This window comes from Cydia strobilella, chromosome 19, assembly GCF_947568885.1.
Source record: "Cydia strobilella chromosome 19, ilCydStro3.1, whole genome shotgun sequence".
In the NCBI taxonomy this organism is placed as follows: Eukaryota; Metazoa; Arthropoda; class Insecta; order Lepidoptera; family Tortricidae; genus Cydia; species Cydia strobilella.
In genome coordinates, this window is record NC_086059.1 from 6,167,487 (window position 1) to 6,191,513 (window position 24,027).

The window sequence follows — 24,027 nt, forward strand, 5'->3', positions numbered from 1 at the left end:
CTGAAATCCATTACGTATGAATCTGACGTATTATTTTACTTTGACATTTTTAGTTTATTTCCGAATTCTTCGCTCACTTCGACGTGTTTTACGTTTATTAATAACAAATATGTTTAAAACAAATTCCGGAAAGTAAGATTTAACTATCTTTTACACGTAAGTTTTACGATCAGAATGTAGTATCCAAAACGCTATTGCATGTCATATTGTACCAGGAGCAACAAAACGTCAGTTCGACATCCTGTCAAGCTTTCAGTCTCCGTAATTTTGTATTGAACCTTTTTTTTTTAAGTTTATTTTGGTTATTTCTAAGTTAAAAACAAGGGTTAATTTAACGAGAACACTAGTGTTAAATAGTAAAGCATGGAATTAAGTGCTTCAAGTTTCATCTGTCAGAATATTTAGTGGAATTATGAACGAAATATGCGACTGAAGAGGATTTCAGTTTTACAAAGGTATATTTTCCCATCTTCTATGTTTTTGTAGTGAAAAATGAGCTTAATACTAGGCTATAGGGATACGACCAGTCACAATAAGATCAAACATAACCAACCATTACGTAAAATATGACAAGCGTGATCAAAATTCGCCACAGTTAAGCTTCCTCAAATGAGTAGATTAGACATTGAATGGTGGAATCCGTTTAATCGTGATCACGGGCGCTGGAGTAGGTAGGTACAGTCGGAACAATGAGGTATTTGCCTGCGTAAAATCATTAAGATCCATTTTTCTAATTATATCCACTTGAAAAAACTTACTATAGTTCAGTGTCACGAGATTGTTAGTCACAAATTAATTAAACTGCATTTTAATAAGTAATAAAAATAGTAAATAGCCAATAACCATTTGTGACCAGATAGGTACAAATTAATTTTGACCGTGATATAAAAAAAAAGTTAGTTATTTTTTTAAAGTTGATGGGTTGATAAGTACTGGGAAGGATTTTCTTACTTAATTTCACAACACTGCGAGCTGCGTGACACTAATAGAAAATGCTGATGGCGAGAAGAATATGTATTAATTGAGTCATTTGTATATTATTTTATATTGTGCACAACACTGTTCTTTTGGTACAGTCACGTCTAAAAATATCGATACGGACAAAGTGCCAAAAATATGTATACACGACCTTATTGCACATGTACTAAGGTAGTGTATACATGTTTTGGGACTTTGACTGTATCAATATTTTTATTTTTTAAGACAAGACCGTACCTAATCTGCAATTATTAATATAAAAAAGTGACTTTGGGATCTTGTTTATTTTGGATAAACAAAATAGGACTTAAACCTACGCAAAAAATACACACAATCAAATCAACGATGGAATAAAGCACAATGGATCAAAAATGTCCCCCGTACGTATTTCATGCAATTTACTAGGGTATTTCAGTAGTTCATTGTTGGGAAATAACATAGAGATAATAAATTCTGAATATACAGGTGATTTTAATGATCTCAGAACATAATCTCTATTTTTTCAAACACAAAAAGCACTTAACAAAATGTCACTAAGTGATCATCAAATTGTAATCCCCGATAACGCATGCTTTTTTTAAATGCGTCGCTCAAATGGCAAATTCAAAGTGCATCCACTGAGACTAGGGTCACACGGCGTTAATTTTTCCAGTATACCGTATACGGGATTTTATCAAATACCGTAGTGACAGCAAAATTTGTATGGCAACTTTCCCGCACAGACGCCGTGTGAACGATTTTGAACGTTGCCATACAAATTTTGCTGTCACTACGGTATTCGATAAAATCCCGTATACGGTATACGGGAAAAATTAACGCCCTGTGAACCTAGCCTGATGTGTTATCGGCGACTCCAAAAAGCCGCGAGGTCGGGAAAACCCGAGCTCATCTGTATAACATCAGTCTCATCTGCGTGCGCGCCTGTCAACGGCGCGTCTTCTGGCCCGGCCGTCGTGTTGTTTTAGTGCTAGTGTACACGTGCTTAGGAAAATTCAGGTAAATGTTCATACATGTGGGAAATGATTAGGATACATTGTAGGCACTGAGTTTAATATTCTTATTCTTTTTTTAAGTAAAAATAAATTGTGAGATGTTTATGTGAGCAATATAAAATATTCATAAATTGTGTACTTTGAAAAGTAATGTGGTGATAAATTTTGTGCATATTTTCATGTACAGTCAGTTGTAAAATAATGGGTGCATATAACTTACTCAAAAATATGTCCCATAGTTCTTAATTCGCTGACATAAGAGCTATGGAACATATTTTTGAGTATGATGAGTGCACCCATATTTTTACACTGTAGGTACAAAAGTTTTATTTTAAATAATTTTAATTAGCGCCGACAGGGGCTATAATTTCAGCAGTATATGTATCTAGGAACTAAAGAGCGCACTCCCATTTTAAAGGCCGGCAACGTACTCACAACCCCTCTGGTGTTGCGGGTGTCCATGGGCGGCGGTTATCGCTTACCATTCGGTGTTCCGTCAGCTCGTTTGCCTCCTATATCATAAAAAAAAGGATTCTAGGTATCTAGCTTCAAAGCTACTGAGCCGATTTTGACGAATAGGGTGTCAATTGACTAGAGCGGCGACATACCTAGACTATATTTTTAGACAAATTTCAAAATGAAATATGTCTAAGACTATACGAAAAAATCCGTAGTCACCTTGTCATTAAACTTATTTCTTTTTTTAAGCAAATATTTAGTTGGTGTGTAGTTGTGTACACTAAATGCGTTCAATTTTTTTTATGTGAATTATTTAAGTGTAATACTCGAATGATTTACAAAATAAATGCTTACTGATAATTTATTTTCTAAAATAATAATCGGTCCCCTGGAGTCTGGTATAATTGGAAGAACGTTGGACCGGCAATCCCACGTTAGCCAGAGTAGATCACAATTTTGTGATAGACATCTGTAAGATACTGTAGATAGGTATATACAATTTATAAAATAATAGTCGCCTCAAAAAAGTATATCGCATAAATAACATTAACAATAGAAAGAAAGAAGGCCATAATAATTTGTTTAGCAATGCTGTAAAATCTTAACCTAAAAAACCCGGCCAAATAGCATGTCGGGCCATGTTCAATGTAGCGTTCCTTGGTTATCACTACGTCAGTATATAGGCATACCTAAAAGGGTTAGAAATAAATGAAAAGTGGAAAAAAATTGGACGACCGGTCTGGCCTAGCTAGTGACCCTGCCTATGACGCCGATAGTTTGGGGCTGGGTCGATCTGTTAAGATTGTCCCCAAATATTTATATTTATTATTTATTTATTTCTAAGCTTTGGTGGTACTGTTTGCAGAGGTTTCTGCTTAAAACAAAAATCATATCTAAAAAGGGACTTTTGGTAGATACTATAAAAGTAACAAGCAAAAGGAAGTATCTTCGCAGCAATTGGGTAGGTCCTTTTATTACGAAGGATGCTCTTTAAATTAATATATAAAATATTTGGGGACAATCTTATACCAACAGATCGACCTAGCCCCAGGGCCCAAAAAACTAAGCAAAGCTTTTTTGTACTATTAGTACTAGTCGACAACTCAAAAGCTGCTTAACCGTTCATATTTGAAGAGGTTTTCATTGAAAGTCTTACTTAAGTACTAGATTTTAGTAAAGATTTTTGTTCGAGGGATTTTTCTTTATTTTAGCTATGGATTGATTATTTCTGAAAATACTTATATTTAAAAAAAAAATACACCTATTCTTTTTAAAAGACGTATCTAACGACACCAACTACGATGGGGTTGAAGCGTAAAAATAATCATCTCCACTTTACGTGTAGGTGGTTTCTAAAGATATTTAGTTTTTTGTTCAAAACAACAACACATTCAATTGTATTTACTTAACTGACCACTGAAGTTGTGAATTATGAAGTACTAGCTTCTAGAAGCTTGCGACTTCGTCTGCGCCGAATGATGATGATGATGGATAAAAACTATCCTATATCCTTCCTCGGCCCTCCAACTTCTCTTCTTTTTCAGTCGGTCCCTCAATACTGAGGATCGTGACATCATGTCCTTCTGCTGAAGACCAGGTTCCTCCATAGGGTTCTGTTCCTCGCCAAGCGCATGGCCTCGTGCAGTTTTAGTTGCATAGGCCCTCCACCTATCTCCATACCAATTTTCAGTTAAATCGGTAGAGGTAACAGACGGACAGAGGTACTTTGAATTTATAATGTTAGTAGGGATGGTAAGTCCATATTGTATCACAAATTGGACATCAAAACCTTGAGCGCGCAACAGATCAGACAGATCTAGTTCATCAAAATCATCAACTGTAATTTTAATAATTATTTGAGTGACATTTCCTTATTTGTCACAAGTCACAATACATTTCGAAATAATTGAAAAGTTTTATTGCAACAGGAATATCTAAGAGTTAAATTATAATGTTAAATTGCTGTGGCCGAGTATCAGAGATACTAACAGTTTAATAAATATATTCCTCTAGTAGGGTAACCTATAGTTTTATTGTCTTCAATAGATTATAAGAGGTAAGGTAAATAATAACATTGCTACTTGTACAACTAAAACCTACGAGTATTCCAGGATCACATAAAACATTATTATTAATATGAGTTAGCTGCCAATGCTACAAAGCATATTTTTTATCACGTGTACATAAAATCAATAACGTTCCAGTAAACATATTAACATACACCAACCAATCAGAATTATATATGCAATGCAGAAAATCAATTTAAGTACATCATAAGGTTGTATATAATATTTTTCCGGTTTATTGAAATAATTATATTGATAATAAACATTATAAACAGTACTAGCAACACAACACAAAACAAATTAGTAACAGCAGCAGCAATTGAGCTTATAAACAGCATTATATTTAAATGTTAATATTTTTTTCCTTTTTTATTGTGGGACGTACCGCATTACCTATATATTTTATATACAGATGTCACTCATTGTGATTGACATCTGTATATACAATTTTTAGCATTATATTTGTAGGAAAAAATATCACAAGGATTGCAAATGTTGCATTCAAAGTTGAAACCATAATGACGACGAAGCGTTATCGTTAGCGGCAATGTAGTTAGATTAAAATAAAAACACATCGTTAAAAGTTAATTACTGAATAAGGTTGTATTGTAGTTAGATTAAAATTGTATTAATGTAATTTCAGAATACAACGCTGCGATAAGATCTCGTTGAAATCTGGCAGTTCTATTTTAATTTACAATAATAAAATAATGATAATAGGTACGTACGTTGAATAAGTTCCGCCTTGCCCTAGATATAATAACCTTTTAGTTTTATTAATAACATCAGTTAGTTAATCTAAAATGTCTTTTTTTTATAACTTTAAAACGTTACATTTACTAAATTTTTACGTACTTAAAGTAACTGAGAACTAATTTTAAACCCGTGGATACCTGAAATCGTCTAACAAAAACCATACCAAACGCGACATTTCCTCAATGTGAATGATTACTTATTCTGTGACTTAGTCAAAGACATCAAAGTAGAATACAATTGAATGTTATCTAAACCTACATAATTGACGGATCTTATGATAATTGTCAACCTTATGCTTAGGATCGTAAATAAGAACTAATTACGGAATCCACATTTTACTAAAATAATACTTATATAACTAGTAAATATATTTTTTAATAAAACCCTCTACGCATAATGCCAAAAAGAAAACATTTTGCAAAAGCAAACAGCAAAAGTGCTAAACTTCATTTAAAAAAAAACTGATACGCTTCAAACTGCTGGATCGGGTTTTCTCAAACATTGCTATGTAGGCCCACTGACTATCAGTCCGCCGGACGATATCGGCCTGTTAGTTGTTCGGAACTGTCAAATTTTTGTTCTAACTGACAGACCTATATCGTATAGAAAACACCCGTGACTCAGGAACAAATATTTGTGTTCATTACACAAATAAATGCCCTTACCGGGATTCGAACCCAGGATCATCGGCTTCACACGCAGGGTCACTACCCACTAGGTCAGACCGGTTGTCAAATAGGTTAGCTTGGCCCTTTTTTCTCGGTTTTTTTTTCCCAAAAAAAATATATATTTAGACCATCATTGGCAGACCGTGTAATAATAGGTCAGGACAAAACCACCGTTACGGAAACGGTAAATCGATGCGAAGTGAATCGGTAACATAAAGTGACTCCGTTACTTTCCAGCGACACAGCACATCAGCTTCTGCGCTTTACAATAAAATTTGCATTTATGCAAATGTCTGGGTTAGAAATTTACGCACAATACTGGATTGGATTGTTATGATGATTGTTTAGCTTGTTATGAAGGTAATGGTTGTGGCCGCGAACTTCCGAACGATGGGTTATACAGGGGCTTGTTCACTACATAGCATCGTGAATTTTTTCACGATAGTTCATCGGTTCGAAAGGGAATTTTTCTTATGTCATCTTTATTTCGGGAACTTTCTCACTATTCAATAAGTAAGGACACCAATATTTAAGAAAAAAAAAGAGTATCATTCATATCAGTTCAAACACTTTATAATAGATTTTTATTTCAAGATAATTTACAATATATATGATACATATAAAAGAAACTAACATCTATAAAACGAAAACTAAAAACTAATACTAAATAAAATTAAAATACGTCTAAGAAATTTGGCCCCTTTGGCATGGTGCCGAGGATGCTGGCAGCATTTCCTCGCTGTATTGCGATGCTAATACATTGTGCGAGTAAGCTGTCTAGCTCATTTTTATGCCATTTGGGGTTGAAACCCTTGGCCGGTGGTGTCCTAATGCTCTACAATTTTTTAAAGAGCTATCGAAAAGACTGGTCGACTTCACTGGTGACCGAAGAGCTGGCAGCTTTCTCGCAAAACATATTTTAGCATCGCAATACAGTGGGAAAATGCTGCCAGTATCCTCGGCACCATCCCAAAAACGCCAAATTTCATAGACGTATTTTAATTTTATTTAGTATTCGTTTTTAGTTTTATTTTATAGACGTTAGTTTTTTTAAATTAATATCTGATCAAATTTAAATGAATGATGGCTATGGTATCTATATCTATATGGCTTGAACTATAAACATTTTATGAATTAATTTTATCTGGATATGTTGTAAAATTAGTATATTTTACTCAGCGAAAGTAAAACAAGTTTTGAACCAGTTATTCGAAAGGGCTAAGAACAGGAGAGAGATGGCAAAAGTGGTCGCCGACGTCCGTTAGGGCATGGCAAACAAAGAAGAAGATTCGAAAGGGACAAAGTTAGAAATGAGGATAACTAAGGTAGTCGCAGCTAGGAAAGTAACATCTCTCATTTTCAATACAACTAGGTACCAGGCATGTGATAAATGACGATTTAAGTAAATGTATCAAGAGCCACATGGCTGACTAAATTAAATTATGTCAAAATCCGTTAAGTTTATACAGAGCGTTCCAGAGGAACAGACATACCTACACTCGAAAACCACTCAACTTGCCTGTTTAGTCGGGGTTTTTAAATATACATATAAACACAAGCTAAACTTGAAATATGACAAAACAGTATATAATATACTGAACATTTTATTTTTTTAAGTTTGCCTTCTAAAACGCGAGTGCATAGTTCGCCCGAAACATACAAAGGTAAGTAAAACTAAAACATCTGTTTTAAATAACTAATATTTCGTTTTGTTTCAGTTGAATATCAGTGAAAATGATACGATCGGCAGAGGTAAGTCCCTAATCAATTATTACAACTACAAAAGTATTTAATTAGATTTTGCTTTAGTTGCATAGCATACATTAATATTCTATTGCCGATCGTCGATATGTGTTAACATTATCTGTATCCAGTTACAACATGCCTATTAAGTTTTCATAAGCGCATTATATTATAGGAAGACGATTAACTAACGATACTAAGCATTATGAAAGCCACAGAATGTACAGTCAGAAGCAAATAGTCACATGTAAAAATTAATATGTGTATATTTTATTAAGACTTAGTTTCACTAGACTTATATTGACCGGGATATAGACCGTGATTACCTTTTGTTTGTTGTTTTTTTTTTGCTTTTGTGTTCTATATCCCGGTCAATATAAGTCTAGCGAAACTAACCGTGAATCATTTAAAACTCTAAGACTTAGTTTATAATTGCACGCTACATGATGAAGCGTCAATGCAAAAATAAAAAGAGAAAAAAAAATTGCCTACTCCAGAGCACACAGTCGCAGTGGCCGAAATCAGTCAGGTGAGCATCATCAGGGAATTTTCTAGCAGCTGTTTTTCTCCAAATTCATCTTACATCCGATATCGGATCGGACAATGTGAAAACGCTTAGTTTGTGTTTTGTCTAAACTTCATCAGTTCTCATGTTATTTAGCCTTCCAGTGACATTTTATGAAAGGAAATAAATTGACGGAAGTATTATTTTGGCCTACTAAGAGATTCCATCAAAATTGTGCTGTAGGTAGCGTAGAAAACCGACTTAATTAAGGAGATAAGTTTATGGTGTTTTTGATTAAATTTTCACTATTTTTGACTAGTGACATTCTGGTTACACGATTACACGAGGTCGCCAAACAGTAAATTAAATTGAAAACACTACTGGCATAAATCACCCTCGGCATATCTAGCTTCAATCCCAAACCTTAAAGTAGATCTCTACCTAGAGGCGCATTAAATGCTTTATTAAATTAGTTTTTGTGGTCTAACGATAATTACTCGCTTTAACTTCTGTATCCGTGACTAATTGTTTTATACTTGCTCATTTACCGTGACCACGTTACGATTTTATGTAATTTAGGGGTGTTTCAATAACTACAGTACCTATACAGTCACTAGTCACTATCAATGTAGCGGATGAAACGACGCGCCAAAAGTATCTGCCACCCTGGAATTATTTTCCAATTAGAGATATATCTGTACAGTTCGTGTTTTAAAGTACCTGCCAGCCTGCCACAGTCTAATTGTGGCTTTCCATGCAGAAAGGTCCTTATGCTTCAAGTACAATAAGGTCCTCTTTTTATACTACGACGGTGGCAAACAAGCATACTGCCCGCCTGATGTTAAGCAGTCTCCGTAGCCTATGTACGCCTGCAACTCCAGAGGTCCTTATTGCACATGAAGCATAAGGACCCTTCTCTATGGAAAGCCACAATTGTTCTACAATTCTACATACAGGGACATATCTTTTTTTGTTAAGCTATTAGAAAATGGTAGATACTTGTGACGAGTAGCCTTAACCGTTACTTTTCATGCTAACGGTACTGTGATGAGCTGATGAGAGATCAGTGGGTAATCGTAAGACATGTAATATTTGAGTCAAACACGTAAAACACGAAATTAATATTTTTAGAGCGCCATCCGCGAAAGTTTAAATAATTTCGATTTGATAGCTGTTTCAAATATAAGCGCCCTATTATTTGGAAGTCAGTGGTAAGTTTAGGCTGAATATTTATAAATACAAGTATTTATATGTAACATAAGTTTGTTGCCACGCAACCGTTACCGACCGGATATTCAAGCTCATGGTCAGACTATTGAGATTAATTATGGTTAGTTTTTATAAGTTTGCAGTTTTTTTAATAGTCATGTATAGACATAGTTTGTTTTAGTAAAAAACTGAAAAAAGGTGCTTAAAGCGTGTAATTAATTAATTGCCAAATTAACCAGACTTCTTTAATCTAAGTCGATATGTAACATAAATAAATTTTCGTTATAACGAATTAATTATGAACGCGTATCTAATGATAATCATGGGCTTATTAATTTGAGGTGGACTAACTTTTGATGATCACGTACAGTCTTGTGTTTTTACGCATCGAAATTATGCGTGTAAGGCAAAGTAACAGTAAATATATAAAAAAAATGCATTTATTTCATATAATACTAACTATGGGATTTAAGGGAAATGTGCATTTTAAATGTCGATGTGTGTGTGTGTGTGTGTGTGTGTGTGTGTGTGTGTGTGTGTGTGTGTGTGTGTGTGTGTGTGTGTGTGTGTGCGTGCGTTTGCCTGTTATGCCCAACCAGACAGGAATAGGTATATATTTAAAAAATCTGAATACGCCATAGTTACCATGAAATCGTCGATCCCGCATCTACAACATCAGGTAATACGAGAATCAATAGAAAATCCAAGTATTTACTTTACATAATCATGTGAAGCCTTATCTTGCATTGATTAATTACATGTCTAATTGAAAAGGACGTGCGTATACCACAATTAAAGTATACTTAAGTCATTCTCTACAACATTGTATGACGATCATGAATGACGACTAGTTGCCAACGCACGACAAAAACAGTCTTTGTATCCTCAATCATTGGAATTGGTACATGATCTCGTAGTTATAACAATTAGATGAACTGTATTGATGAAATCGTGGAGGAAAAAATAATAACAATCGTAGATATAATTGTAGAACGTGAGTAGGTACCGTGGAATCATTATTGAATTATGTCTTTATCCGATGATTAGAGGAACCGATTCAGCAATGACAATGAATTGATTTGTTGACATGATGAGGCAGCAAAAAACTAAGACAGTGTTGCGTAGAACATTTAAAAAGAATGACTACAAAAAAACAAGAATTTATAAAAAATAACATGCTCGTGTTACTTGAAATGGTTTTTGTTTAGTTTCCGCTTCGCACTTTAATATCAAAGTAACCAATAAACTTGGCAAATTCACCCTATGTTAAGTTATTACAAATTGATGTGCGTGCATGAACATAAAAACTGCCAATAAAATGATGTAGGTACTTATTAGACACTAGGTTACTTAGGTCATTTTAGCTACTATATGTAGATGTAGAAAATAAACCTTAATTATATGTATATAGGAGAGTATAGGAACTATAGGAAGGACTTGTTTTGTCTTAACCTTGTTATCTAGAGATTATTAACGGCGCAATTGCACTGGGTCGTTCAACGGATATCGGTCGCCGAATTCAATAGATAAGGCTGCCAGGCACCCTGTGTGATTGCATCATAACTTTTTTTACTTAATATCCTATTATTCTTGCATTTTTCAGCCATGCTCCTGCCCCATTCGGGAGGTAGGGCCATCCATGGCAGACTCCTGCGGGGGGCAGTTGATGCTCTTCATGACGGTCTTAGAGGCCTTCATCAACGGCCGCTGCGACCTCGCGGACCCCTGCAACAGGGTCACCAGTGAAACCCCCGACAGTCTGTTGGACAGCTACGACTTTATAGTCGTGGGTGGTGGGACTGGGGGCTCGGTGGTTGCTGCGAGGTTGTCGGAGAATCCACAGTGGAAGGTATGTCTTAAATTCCTGATACTAGATTATGCAAAACGCTGAGCCTGAACCATATTAATATTACTTGTCTATATCGAGCGATTCGACCTACTTATACACGGTGGATAAAAAATAAGTGCATTCCCATTGCCAGGGAGGTTTTGGGAATATATATACTGAGCAAGTTTTACTATGGGACCAACCCCGAAATCACGAAAAAAATTTTGGTGGTTTCATACATTTTGGCTGGTCCATTTTTTTCGCGATTTCGTGGTTGGTCCCATAGTAAAAGTTGCTCAGTATAATCCCAAAACCTCCCTGGCAAAGGGAATGCACTTATTTTTAGCCAACCTGTATATTGCGTATGGACATCACACAGAGAGTGACATATTTTCATTGATGGGTACATTCGTCCGTGCATTTTCTACTTGTATTCGTCTCATAACATCATCTCCTCCAAGCGCACAATTATACAATGACGTAGAAGTTATATTTTCTTACAGATTGTTCACTGTAAGCATTCAACAAACATCATGTCATTAAATATCGAAACTTTGAAGCACAGCTAAAGTTAGAGTTTTGAATGATTCACGGTTAGTTTCACTAGACTTATATTGACCGGGATATAGACCGTGATTACCTTTTGTATTATTTGTGAGCTCCCGATATTTCGACGCAGTTACATGCATCATGTTCACGGGTGACTGAAGATAGCGGGTGGGTGTCAAAGTTGTGTAGACAGCGCTCTGTTTACCCTCATTCTTGCGCGTCGGCTGCGTTCACTTTCAACGTTACCAACGGTCGCATTCACACTTGTTGGTCCGGTCGCGACACAGCTAAAGTTCTTTATTCACTTAAGTCAGTATAGGCAGGTACATCTTCTACGGCCTCCCATTCACAATGTCTGTCCATCCGTGTCTCATTAATGTGAAAATCCGTGCATTGTCCATGCCCGCAGAATACAAGATACAACGTTGTTTTGTTAATTGATGCACTACGGGTAAATACCTAAATACAGCAGCAAAGATTTGTTGTTACACACATTTTAAACGTGTTCAACAACAAATCTGTTTAGAAGAAATGTTTAAATATTTCGTTTAGTAGAGCCATTTTGTCGATAAAAAGGTGTTGGGTAAACACAATGCGCGTGTGTCTACATTTTGTTGTGACGATTCTTTGTTACGTATCGTCCGACACTATTTCTATAGTGTTATTTTTTTATTAAAACTTAAAGGCATGTACAAGGATATAAACAACTAACTTAGACATGATATAAATTCATATTATCATTTTTGTTGATATCAGGTTAAAATAACCTGATTCTGCATTTAATAAGGTTCTCTTAACCTTCGGATTCGGATAAATTAAGAATAAATAAATAAACATTTAACGGTCCGCCAAACGGGTTTAAAAACCTTACGCCCTCTCACTTCATGCATGTTTGATGCAAAATGTTGAACCAAATATAACGCGTGATATTTGTCACTTATCGCTTCGCTTAGCTCGCTAGTTCGATTTCTAATCTAGTTATAAATAGATGCAACATGACAAATTATAAAAATTAGGTATACTTTTTAATTATCATTTTGACTAAGACAAATAAACAGTTACCTAATAACGACATTCTAAAGCAATTGGAATGTCAATTAATAGAACAATAGGGTTACCTACCTTTACTTTAATACCTACTTATTACACATTTAGGGTTAAATAGAGAAATATACATAGAAATATTGTAAACAAAGACGCAATCATGTAAAAATTGTACTATAAAAGGAATATTTTTTTATTAATTTGTCTTGCAAGAGCTCATCTGTATAATGTTTTAGAAATTACTTTGACTGTTACATAAATGTCTTTTCATTTTTACACGTATCAAAAAATAACACTTGTATTAGAGGCTCTCAATAATCAATATAGCCTGCTAATATATTATGCTTTTGTTTATAAAACAGGTATATTTTAATACACAGTCAAGTAGTTGTACCTACTCATTAATTATGTACAGTTTAAATTCTGACAAAAAATATTTTCCCAATCTATGTAAACACGTGAAGATAGACAATACCTCCACTCTAATGACATCATCGTACATCAAGATAATTAGTTAAGTAGGTACGAAACTAGTTTTTTAATGAAGTTAATCGTTTAGCCTTTTTATATTTTTTTATATGAAAACCGCAATCACGATGTTTGACTGTTAAAAGCAAAAAGTTGCGTGAACGACTATAATCATTATTTTAGGGCATCGTAAGTAACGTGCAAAACATTCGCTCTATAATTACTTGATTTTATTAGTGTAAGAAATTGAATACCTACCTAAATATTTTGATATAAGCTGCTATTTAGTGTGTAAAATACGAAAATGGCATTAACACATAATTAAATACAGGATGGTCCAAACCTCGACGTCCAAATTTTTTTTTTATATTCCTTGCGTTGTGGGCTATCAGAATATACTCCATGTTAGCCGATTTTTCGTAGTAGGTACTTTTAACTTTTGTTAAGAAATTCCGGGGTGAACCAATTTTTTTTTTCAATTCGTAGCCAAGTGAGGATGCTGATTTTTTTTAGCAACTGCGCCGTTTGTAAAGGATTATGTTCCAAAAGAAACAATCAAATAAGTGCAATAGTTTTTTTTAATTAACGAAAAATCGGCTAACATACATGGGGTATATTCTGATAGCCCACGACCAAAGAGGATATAATAGGATAGAGCGGTACTGTCATAGTAAATTTATAACTACAGTAAATTCTATCGACAGTCGACACACTTTAAAACTAAAAATGAAGATTTATAAACGAAACCGTTAACGCCCTCTATACGAGAGTAGGCCAAAGTTAGTGGCGCCATCTGATCGAGAATCAAATTTTCGTGATTTTCGAGGCACGTTTTTTCCTTAGGATGTATCTACGGACGGAGTTATATCTATCTTTGCCCACGACTGAAGGAATCAAAACAAATTTTCGGACGTTGTGGTTTGGACCATCCTGTATAACGCGAAAAAAATATATTTTTTCTATGGGTCGTCGTCAAGTCTGCCAACAAAGCGCAAAAAATTTTTTCTACTTTTTCCTAATCAGAACACGATACCGAATATGTCTAAAAAGGATCCCTACTAATTTTGTTAACGAATCCTTGCCAACACATAAATAGGTAATACAAAATATACACATAGGTAAAAACTCCTTTCGATACTCGACTCCATGTGGGTCGCGGTTTTTCTATTGCATATCATGGCACGTGAATTCGTGCGAAAATGTTGTGGTTAATTTTAATAATCTGGTTAATTGTGTGTTTATTTCAAGTACCTTTCTTAGTTCCTATTTTTAAACCAATATTTTTCTTCAGGTACTTTTAATAGAGGCGGGTGGGGACGAACCGACACAATCTTCAGTGCCAGCATGGGTGACTGCTTACTGGGGTCGACCGGACACGGATTGGCTGTATAAGACGGAAGCTCAAGAGAAAGCTTGCCTTTCTGAAGGCTCGTATTGCAGTTGGCCCAGGGGAAAGATGTTGGGTAAGTCTGGATTAGTGTTCCTTTAGTTCTTAAATCTCAAGACGGAGTTTGTTCCGCAGAAAGAAAAATTAACGAATAAGTATGTTAATGTACCTGGACGTTGACGTCTGTCGTGCTATTCAACTGCCCTAGATACCTTTTAGCCCGCATTAGTTTACAACATTCTAGCCGAGACAGGGGTAATTGCCCACCTCAATGACTACATTACTTATCAATTCATTATTATCATGGTCATCATATGAAGCTAGTAGGGATGCCCACGTCGACAAAGAGGATTTCGGGCTATCAGCCCACGCTAGTCTGGATCTGGTATATTTTCCTGTAGGCTATTACTATATTTATTCCTTAATTCCAGGCGGATGTTCAACAATCAACGGCATGATGTACATGCGAGGGCATGCGGCAGACTATGACGGGTGGGCAATAGAGGGCGCCACCGGCTGGTCCTGGTACGACGTGTTACCTTTCTTCTTGAAGAGCGAAGACAATAGGGAGATCGGAGACGGAGTGTCCAACCAGTATCATAATACTGGTGGACCGTTGCCGGTCCAGAAGGTAATGATACTTGACTGTGTCAAGTCGTAAATTTAGCAATTGTAATCAGAAAATTGTGGCTCGCGTGCGATTCGATGTCCAAATCAAGTGCCAATTAGCAATTCCAGCTATCATGTAAGAGCTAAGATGTGCTAAGAATTTACTTGATATTCATAACGTAACGAAAAAAAATTCAGGTCAGTATTTTGTTGCCTGCTACACAAAGAGCCATAACTTAAATTATTAAATATCCTTTGTACTTTGTATTTGTTAACAGTTCCGACACGCACCACAGTTCGCGCACGACGTGGTGTCCGCGGCGATCGAGCTGGGCTACCCACCCACCAGCGACCTCAATGGGGAGACAATCACGGGCTTCACTATCGCACAAACCCTCAATGAGTTAGTAAACCTACATACAAGTTATTTTTTTTACAATTATTGTACTTGTGTGTGGTGGTCAAAAATCGTAGGTTCGAACCTCGGTTGTGCGGATGGCAGAACAAATCGTTCTCGATAAAAATGCAAGAAGATGTCTAAAAATTCTGTCAGGCTCCTTATTATACACAGACAAGAGGTTAAGGCGGTTAGAACCCGTCCAAACTAACTCTACACCGACTATGACCGATGACCGAGCAAGAATACGGAAAAAAATAGAAGTGTCAAATTTTATGCGGAATGGGCAAAACACCTCACTAGTCATTGTATAGTGCGACATAAAATGGTAGAAATTAAATAAAATGGAACTAAAAAAATCCATACTAAATTGTTGCCATGTTTTAAGCATTTTACGTCAAAAATGTGACAGTTACATAGGAAGTGGCGCCCTCAATAATTGTCTACAATTTAAAGATTGATTGATTTCTTCTATTCTACAATTTCTTGTAGGACTATACTTCAAATTGCCTCCTTCCACCCATCCCCAATACACCCAACTCTTGCTCCACGAAACGGCGTCAAGTAAATTTAGGGCGACCATGTTTCCGTTTGCCAGGCATCTTCCAGGTCAGGGCCACTTTGGATAGATTGGATGTCAGGTTTCCTAAAGATATGCCCAATCCAATGCCACTTCCGCATCTGGACCTTATGTATGGTATAATTTACCTAATTTACCCAACATTATCAACCGGTCCATCACATTATATAGGTAGTCGATGACATCAACGCTTTATTACAGCAACGGCTCCCGGTTCAGCACAGCCCGTGCCTACCTCAGACCCGCGTCCAAACGCGAGAACCTTCATGTCCTGCTCAACGCCCACGTTGCCAAAGTACGCATAGACCCCAACACGAAGAAGGTCATCGGAGTCGAGTACATCAAAGACAAGCAAACGAACTTTGTGAAAGCCAGCAAGGAGGTAATAATAATAGTAAAGTTTAGTATTACGAGAGCGAGATCCGCTAGTGGTTAAGGAACGTTCATGTTGAATTATTTATGATCTATCAAACATAATTAGTGATTCCTCAATAGTGAATAAAAATCAGCTGTGACCATTTGTAGTCAAGCAGCATCCTTGGAATGAACCTTTGTTTATCTGCTTTGAGGATCATTACTCGACCGGAACAACACATCCTACTTAACTTTTAGAAAATCGGAAATATTTCGAGTGATTCACCACTTATGCTTTCGATGTATACACATATACGTTACCAATGATTGAGATTATTAATATGGATAAGGAAAATATATATATCTCAAAAATATTATGACAGGACCAAGATCGCAATCGGGTACCATATTGCCCTAACCTAGTATTCGAATAAAAATACCGTCCTTGTTTTAGGTGGTCCTATCAGCCGGCACTCTGAACTCCCCCCAAATCCTCATGCTATCCGGCGTGGGTCCCAAGGAGATGCTCCAGAAAGTCAACATCCCCGTGGTCAAGGACCTGCCTGGCGTAGGCCAGAACCTGCACAACCACGTCGGCGTGGGTCTTGAGTTCACCCTGACGAAGGAGCCTCAGATCGCCGACTTGGACTGGGCCAGCGCAACTCAGTATCTGTTGAATAGAGATGGGCCTTTGTCTTCTACGGGTTTGTCTCAGGTAAATACATTATTAGTTTAGGCTCAACTAATTTAATCCAAAACAATTGTAAGATGCCAGCGATAACGTTAGCGAATATCGAATTTAAACCTTTCAAAAATATTAATTTTCTTTTCGAATCAAAAATGGTGTTAAATGCTTAATCGTAATTCCAAACGGATGAACGAATTTTAGTGCGGTTTTTTTATTAAAAACATTTTTTTGCGGGATGGTTTCGGAAGGTCTTAGCTAGGTTTGGTTATGAATTTTTATTATTATTATTTATTTTGTGTAGCTAACAGGCATAGTGAACTCCAAGTACGCGGCAAGAGGCGGCCGCCACCCCGACATCCAGTTCTTCTTCGGCGGGTACTACGCCTCCTGTAGTGATGGTGTTGCGACCGATCCCGAGAAAGTAAAGGATATCCGAGAGAGGAGAAGTGTGTCGTGAGTTTCCAAAGATCCAAGTGTAGGTAATTAAGTTAACAGACACTTCCAAAAGATCTTAAAAATAAACACAACTTCTTTTATTTCCAGCATATCGGCCATAGCCTTGCAGCCACGCAGCCGAGGTTATCTCGCCGTGGGGTCGGCAGACCCGCTCCAGCCACCGCTGATGCAGCCCAACTATTTCTTCGATGAACATGAGCTGGATGTCTTGGTTGACGCTGCTTGGATCGCTCATAGGTTGGCCAATACTACCGTGAGTTTCCTTTAAAAGTTTGTTGCTTTTCGATTCAGTAGTAGCTATTTTTTGTCTAAATAAAAATGTCTTGAAGTCAGTAAGACCGATTTTAGAAATCCTTTTTTGTTTGAGAGGGATTCACAGTTGATTGTCATCTGGTTAGGATCTGATAACATCCTAGATAAATCTTCAGATACTATACTCATGATTTTTGCATTCGGTCTCGGAAAGCACCATTTGAAGGTAAAAGACTGGTGGTATTTTATACTGTGTATTATTTATCGGTATCGCTACACGCCCACCCTATGTATTATATGTTTAGGACATGATATGAACCGAAACAATAATTAACAATACCTTTTCTTAGATAATGCGAGAAAAATACGGCATGGAGCCTTCAGAACGCGAAGACTGCCAGGACTTCGAGGTACCTTCTGACGAGTACTTCAGGTGCCTGGCCAGGCACTACACGGCGCCCGAAAACCACCAAGTAGGCACATGCAAGATCGGAGCCAAGACTGACCTGATGGCCGTCGTGGATCCGGAGCTCAAGGTGTATGGAATTCAAGGTATTCATTCCGAATCATATGAATTTATGTGCGAGAAAGTACATGCTAGGATTAAATCAATTGCTAGATTACATTACATTAATTTTTCAGGTCTACGCGTTGCTGACGCGTCTGTAATGCCTGTTGTGCCATCGGGTAAGTGACTTCAAGGATATGATAATAAAAAAGGTTTTGGTCGTGTATCTCATATCTAAATTGAAATATTAAACCGGACAGAACCGGACGACACGACTTCGGTAACCGAAGACAGTATCAAATCTAAGAAGGGGTTTTCCAAAATTTATCCCCTAAGGTGGTGAAAAAGGGGTTGAAAGTTTGTATGGAGATCATAATTTTTTTTGAGTGCGGGACTTGAAACTTCGGATAAAGGCATATTATTAAAATACAAGTAAAGTGATTTCAGCGTTTTTAAATATTCTTCCCCTAAAAGGGTTAATCCACGCGTATGAAGTCGCGGGCAACAGATAGTATAGTATAAAAACTTAAATGCAATATGGGCATATAAAATGTTTGGTTGGGAAGACCGTCATAGGGCAAGAACTGTCGTATTTGTGTAAGTACGTCTTTCGCTCAGACACCGCCAAAAAGGAAGCTTCGCCTCTTCTGCTTTACCGACCTTCTGTAAGTAGAGTATGTGTACAAACACAGGAGTTAGAAGCGAAAATATATAATGACATTCCTATTTAATTAGTTGAATAAGATTTGACTTGTGATTGCTATGCGTTCACTCTAACTGTATGTCGTTACAAGGCAAGCAAATATCATCACACCCAATTTTAGGTAACACTGCAGCCCCAACCATCATGATAGCCGAGCGAGCGGCACAGTTCATCATGTCGCGATACTCCCGTCTCAAGAACAAATTCGGCAATGCTGCCACCACTGATGGCATCAAGAACCGGTTCGGCAGCGATTTTAGTTCTACCGATAGCGCGAGTACCGATAAAAGGTAAGGCTAAAGTCCGTCTAAGATAACTTTGCACCGACTTAAATATAACATAGTGAGGAGGTGGCGTTATTAATACTTATAAACGAAATATTTTCATAGAAATTTGACAACTAATAACGTTGCCACACTTTGTTTGCAAATGCCATGCAGAATTAGTTTGGTCCTAGTCTAGGTTTATTATTTGGTGATGTTTAAGTAAAAGATGAACGATAAGGTAACTACGCAGTACTACATTTTGAATTGTTTTCCTTGCAGCGTCGTGGAGCTAAAGATCTTTATAGGCAAATTAAATTAAAGTAAATAGGGCAAGATAATCAAAGAAGCATTCCATCATTACGTAAGGGACATTCGAACCCATTTTGTTGACTTTCCGAGCCTGGATCTTTTTTCGCTTGCCTTTTTATAGCGTAATATTGGTATCATCTTAAAGCTGCTTGTTTTCTTAATAAACAGTTTAATTTACTTTTACTATAATACGATTCGGAATTAAAGCAAATATTTCGTAAGCGATTCGCATGCAAAATACGCCAATACTTTGTCCTAGTCCTATAAGTACACTACCGCTCATAACTATTTAGGCACTCGTAATTTTTTCCATACAATTGTAGTAGTAATTTGAGCGGTAGTGTACGTATAAAGAATCTTGTTAAAAAAAACTAGATGTAAAACTTACCGTTTTTATGGAATGCTCCAAAACACTATTCAGTCCTGTTTTCTGAACCAAATTTTATAATCGACTATTAGTCGTGTATCCATTTAGCTATTGTCGCTAGGTGCCTTGTGCACTAGTCAAACTACTAATAGTTGCAGAATTTGAATATACCATTCGAATCAATTATTTGTTATTCGACTTCGACGACTATAGCCGTATAAACATTGTTTTCGTTCCAAATATTTGCAATTATAATGAAATTTGATTTGTAATTCAGGATGCCTTCAGCTTTAGTTAAATCTGTTAATTCAAAATTAGCGGTGTAGGTCAGCCCGCATCGACCCCTATTGGCTTCTAGTTGAAATTGGCCTGTGTATTTCAGTTTTGGAGAGCCGTCCAAAACGGCGCAGTCGATTTATTTCCAACCCAAATGGAAGTACAATCCCAATGAGAAATACGATTACGTTACTCACTATAATCCGGACAGGTAAGGTCTTATTATAGTGTAGGTGGAAGCACTGAATTGTATAGGTAGCGTAGTCTTTGCACTATTGCTTCGCACACCCTGACAGTCACCTCTATTCATCTTCACCCGTATCCTTGCCAGGGGCGTATTTACCCTAGGGCCAAGGGGGCCATGGCCCGGGGCGGCAGGCTTGGGGGGGCGGCGCAGGCCGCCGCTGGCTTTCAGTTTCGAGTGCCTCAGTGGCGCCCCAAAATTTTTTTTTGTGGTGTTACTGGTACTAGACATAATTTAATTAAAAGTAAGTAACTATTCGTTGTCTATTGCCAGTAGTCACATCAAAATTTTTACAGCGCGTTTGCGCCCCTTTGCCTTCTACCTTAATTCTTTACCCACGTCTGATTGTCGACGAGTTCTCATGATGTCGCCCTGTGACGTCGCTTTTCACATCGCCCTAAGGCCGCGGGCTCCCGTTAATGCTTTTTGGCCCTGGTCTACAACAAACGCCGTAGGTCGCGTCCGGCGTGACGCTGTACGCGACGTACGAATGCTTACTATGGAAATGCACTATAGTGGTCTCTCTCACACGCCAAACGCGGCGCACGACGGCGTCTGGCGACCTACGGCGTTTGTTGCAGATCAGGGCCTAACTTGACGTCGGCATTAACGCCGTGAACGACGTCTAGACGCCGGCCATTGCGTCAGCAGTCGCTATACTTCCTACGGTAAATAAAGGCATCGAGCGCGCGAGGCGCGTTTTTGTACGATGTCCGTACCTCTGTGGCGCACGACGTCTAGATGCTGACGCCGACGTCAACCGAAAACCATACACTATTAACACTATAACTATTAAGTATAGAATTCAGAGGAGAGACCAGGGAGTTGGCAAACGGGTCAGTCGGAGCCTAGCACAAAAAACTAAGCGCGTTTTTTTAGTAGGTTCTAAATTTCGCATCATTCATTTAGTGGTTAATTTCTCAGCAAAACACTGATCAATATACGCAAAAATCATATTGAAAGATAGAACTTATAATACCTAGTGTTATTGAATAAAATTAGAGTTCGGACACGACACGACATGGTTAGTTGTTTCAAAGGTGAACAGCAAGGCAAGGAGACCGAGATACTGGACAGCAGAGCCCGAAGGGAAACATAAGGTGTATAGTTAAAAAAACAAACAGACGGACCGCAAGCAGGGTATTGAGCTAAAGACCCTAGGATGCCAAAGGGAGCGCACCACGTAATTCCGAGATGCTGCAGAGCCGCTATTATAGGTACGAGTACGACCCAATTTACATTGTTATTACTAGTGGCTCTGTTAGCTGTAGACTTCGCGTTAAGCTTAGAAAATGTAAAAGTGAAAAATACTTAGTTCGTTGAGTCGTTATCAGAGTGAACCCACAATGGCCTTAAGCGCCATATAGATAGGCGATTTAAGTCCTTTATGCCAAATTCCGCATTTTGAAAAATTTCCTAAAACTGGATCGACAAAAAAAAATTTAATCATAGAATCTCGTCACAAAATTTCACGAGAATCTGTTAAGAATTGCGACCTGGCCTTAAAACGAAGACCTTCATAAAAATTATGGCGGACTAAAAGGTCAGATTGCGAGCCCTGAAAAGCTTAAAAGTCGCGCTTTCCAGAAGACCCGAAGTATTCCTGAATTTCCAGCAAGTCGCGCCTTCGTTTTAATTTGAGCGAACGCCAAAGGTCGAGTAGCAGGAGAGCCGAGATCACATTGGTTCTAAGTTCCAAGCCAATTCCAATAGCTCTCCTCTCCTCCAGCTCGGTCTTCGACCTTGCATGGACGCTCTTTATGCGGAGCTCGGCCTTTAGTGTCACTTTAACGTGGTCATTGTTCCAATCCCAAACACAGATTTTTCCCACCTCGACCTTTGGCTTTGCGCGGAAGAGCGCCGAAATTGGACGATCCGGGACTTTAGCACTATGCAGAGCTCGTCTTGGCCATAGGTTTTTGTCCCAGCTCAGCTCCACTGAAGCTCGCCCTTTAAGTCTCTTGGGTCCGCAGAAAACTTTTATCATATTCGTAGCCTTTCAGGCTCCCTTAGCAGTGCTTTAAGCTCTGTTCTTCTGCAGTTCGGCCACACAGGGCAGTACACCGCTATCGGACGCTCCGGGTCTCCGGCCTTATGCAGAGCTCGGCCGTCGGCATCGCTCACAAATGGCTATAGGTTTGATTCCAAGCTCTGCAGAAAGGCACTGAGAAAAAAAATATGCTTTTGTGTTTATTTCGTGGGGCATTGGGGGGCGGCAGAGGCCCAATGGCCCGGGGCGCCAAATATGTAAATACGCCTCTGATCCTTGCCATGAGTTTGACACTGACATATTCGCTAGCGACTGATTAAACTCACAGTGCACCCTCGTACTGACATTGGTGCAAGCGAGATGCACTTCGTATGAGTTAAGGCAGTCGCTAGCGCTCAAGGCTGCGTAAAATGCTTGGAGAGGTTACTGACAATCAGATATCGTTATTTTTTAACTAAATATAGTGTCAGTAAACATATATTATGAAAAACAACACCTTAAGTTGGCGTGACTAGTCGAGCCCACAGTGCCAGCACGTATTGCCGCGACTGGCGCGTCAATTGCCGCGGCCCCGCTTTCATATGTTAATTGGCGCTCGGTGTAAGAAGTCCCGCAACTTATGGCAAGATATGCTAGAAGTGTCTGAACTGTTAGTTACCTTCACACTTTCAATCAAAGATTCATGATGGTCCTGAGTTCGAATCCCGGTAAGGGTATTTATTTGTGTGATGATCACAGATCTTTGTCCCTGAGTCATGGGTGTTTTCTATGTAGGATAACTATGTATTTATGTATATATGTAAATTATGTAAGTATGTATATCGTCGCCTAGTATCCATATTACAAGCTTTGCTTAGATTCGGTTTGATTTGCTTTGATTAGATTTTACACCTCTTGTACTGTGCTTTGGTTTTAAGTAGGCAAGGTTCACCTTGGATCCCACACGATCGTTGATCGTTATCGATAAAAACTATTGATAGAATCTATAGCACTATGGATGGTCTTGTATTAATTTATGCATAAATAATCTTAAAAATCACGCCTTTAGCCGTATCTAACAACCATTAATAGGTCCTAATTAGAATCTTCTATTCCCAGATGGTACGGTCACAAAGACTGGAAGATACCCTCCTGGCAAGACGCCGACTGGAAGCAAGGCTACCACGGATACCACGACGAGCAGAAATACAAGGAGAAATTCGTGGACGGCAGCTACAGAGACAAGTACGAGGATCACTACCCAGACAAGTACACGGGACCGAGTCTTGATTGGACCACGGTTGGATATCCAAACGATTACACGCACGGCCATTAAAAAAATAATGTTTATTTTGTAACACCTAACTAGAGATAGGAAGGTCCTCTACCTTCCTATC

At 37.9% G+C, this 24,027-nt stretch overlaps 1 protein-coding gene across 2 annotated transcripts; it reads left to right on the top strand.

Moving 5' to 3' along the window:
- The first annotated feature begins 1,872 nt into the window (after nt 1-1,872).
- Nucleotides 1,873-23,982, top strand: LOC134750110 (glucose dehydrogenase [FAD, quinone]-like). Of its 2 annotated transcripts, XM_063685206.1 has the most exons (15): nt 1,873-1,974; nt 7,638-7,671; nt 10,980-11,225; nt 14,557-14,728; nt 15,084-15,283; nt 15,540-15,664; nt 16,440-16,620; nt 17,047-17,307; nt 17,582-17,733; nt 17,824-17,989; nt 18,339-18,540; nt 18,631-18,675; nt 19,321-19,489; nt 20,524-20,628; nt 23,750-23,982. In XM_063685206.1, exons 2-15 carry the CDS (start codon nt 7,654-7,656, stop codon nt 23,964-23,966), a joined length of 2,259 nt encoding a protein of 752 aa, XP_063541276.1. In that variant the 5' UTR covers nt 1,873-1,974; nt 7,638-7,653; the 3' UTR covers nt 23,967-23,982. The 2 variants fall into 2 exon arrangements, with proteins under 2 accessions (XP_063541276.1, XP_063541277.1); XM_063685207.1 differs by lacking the exon at nt 20,524-20,628 and having other exon boundaries at nt 23,750-23,981.
- Nucleotides 23,983-24,027: the final 45 nt, after the last annotated feature.

Bases quoted from the DNA above. Each gene is read 5' to 3' on its own strand.
- LOC134750110 (XM_063685206.1), top strand. The intron at 11,226-14,556 runs GTATGTCTTAAA...ATTTTTCTTCAG, and splicing joins CGGAGAATCCACAGTGGAAG to GTACTTTTAATAGAGGCGGG. The intron at 16,621-17,046 runs GTAATAATAATA...TCCTTGTTTTAG, and splicing joins TTGTGAAAGCCAGCAAGGAG to GTGGTCCTATCAGCCGGCAC.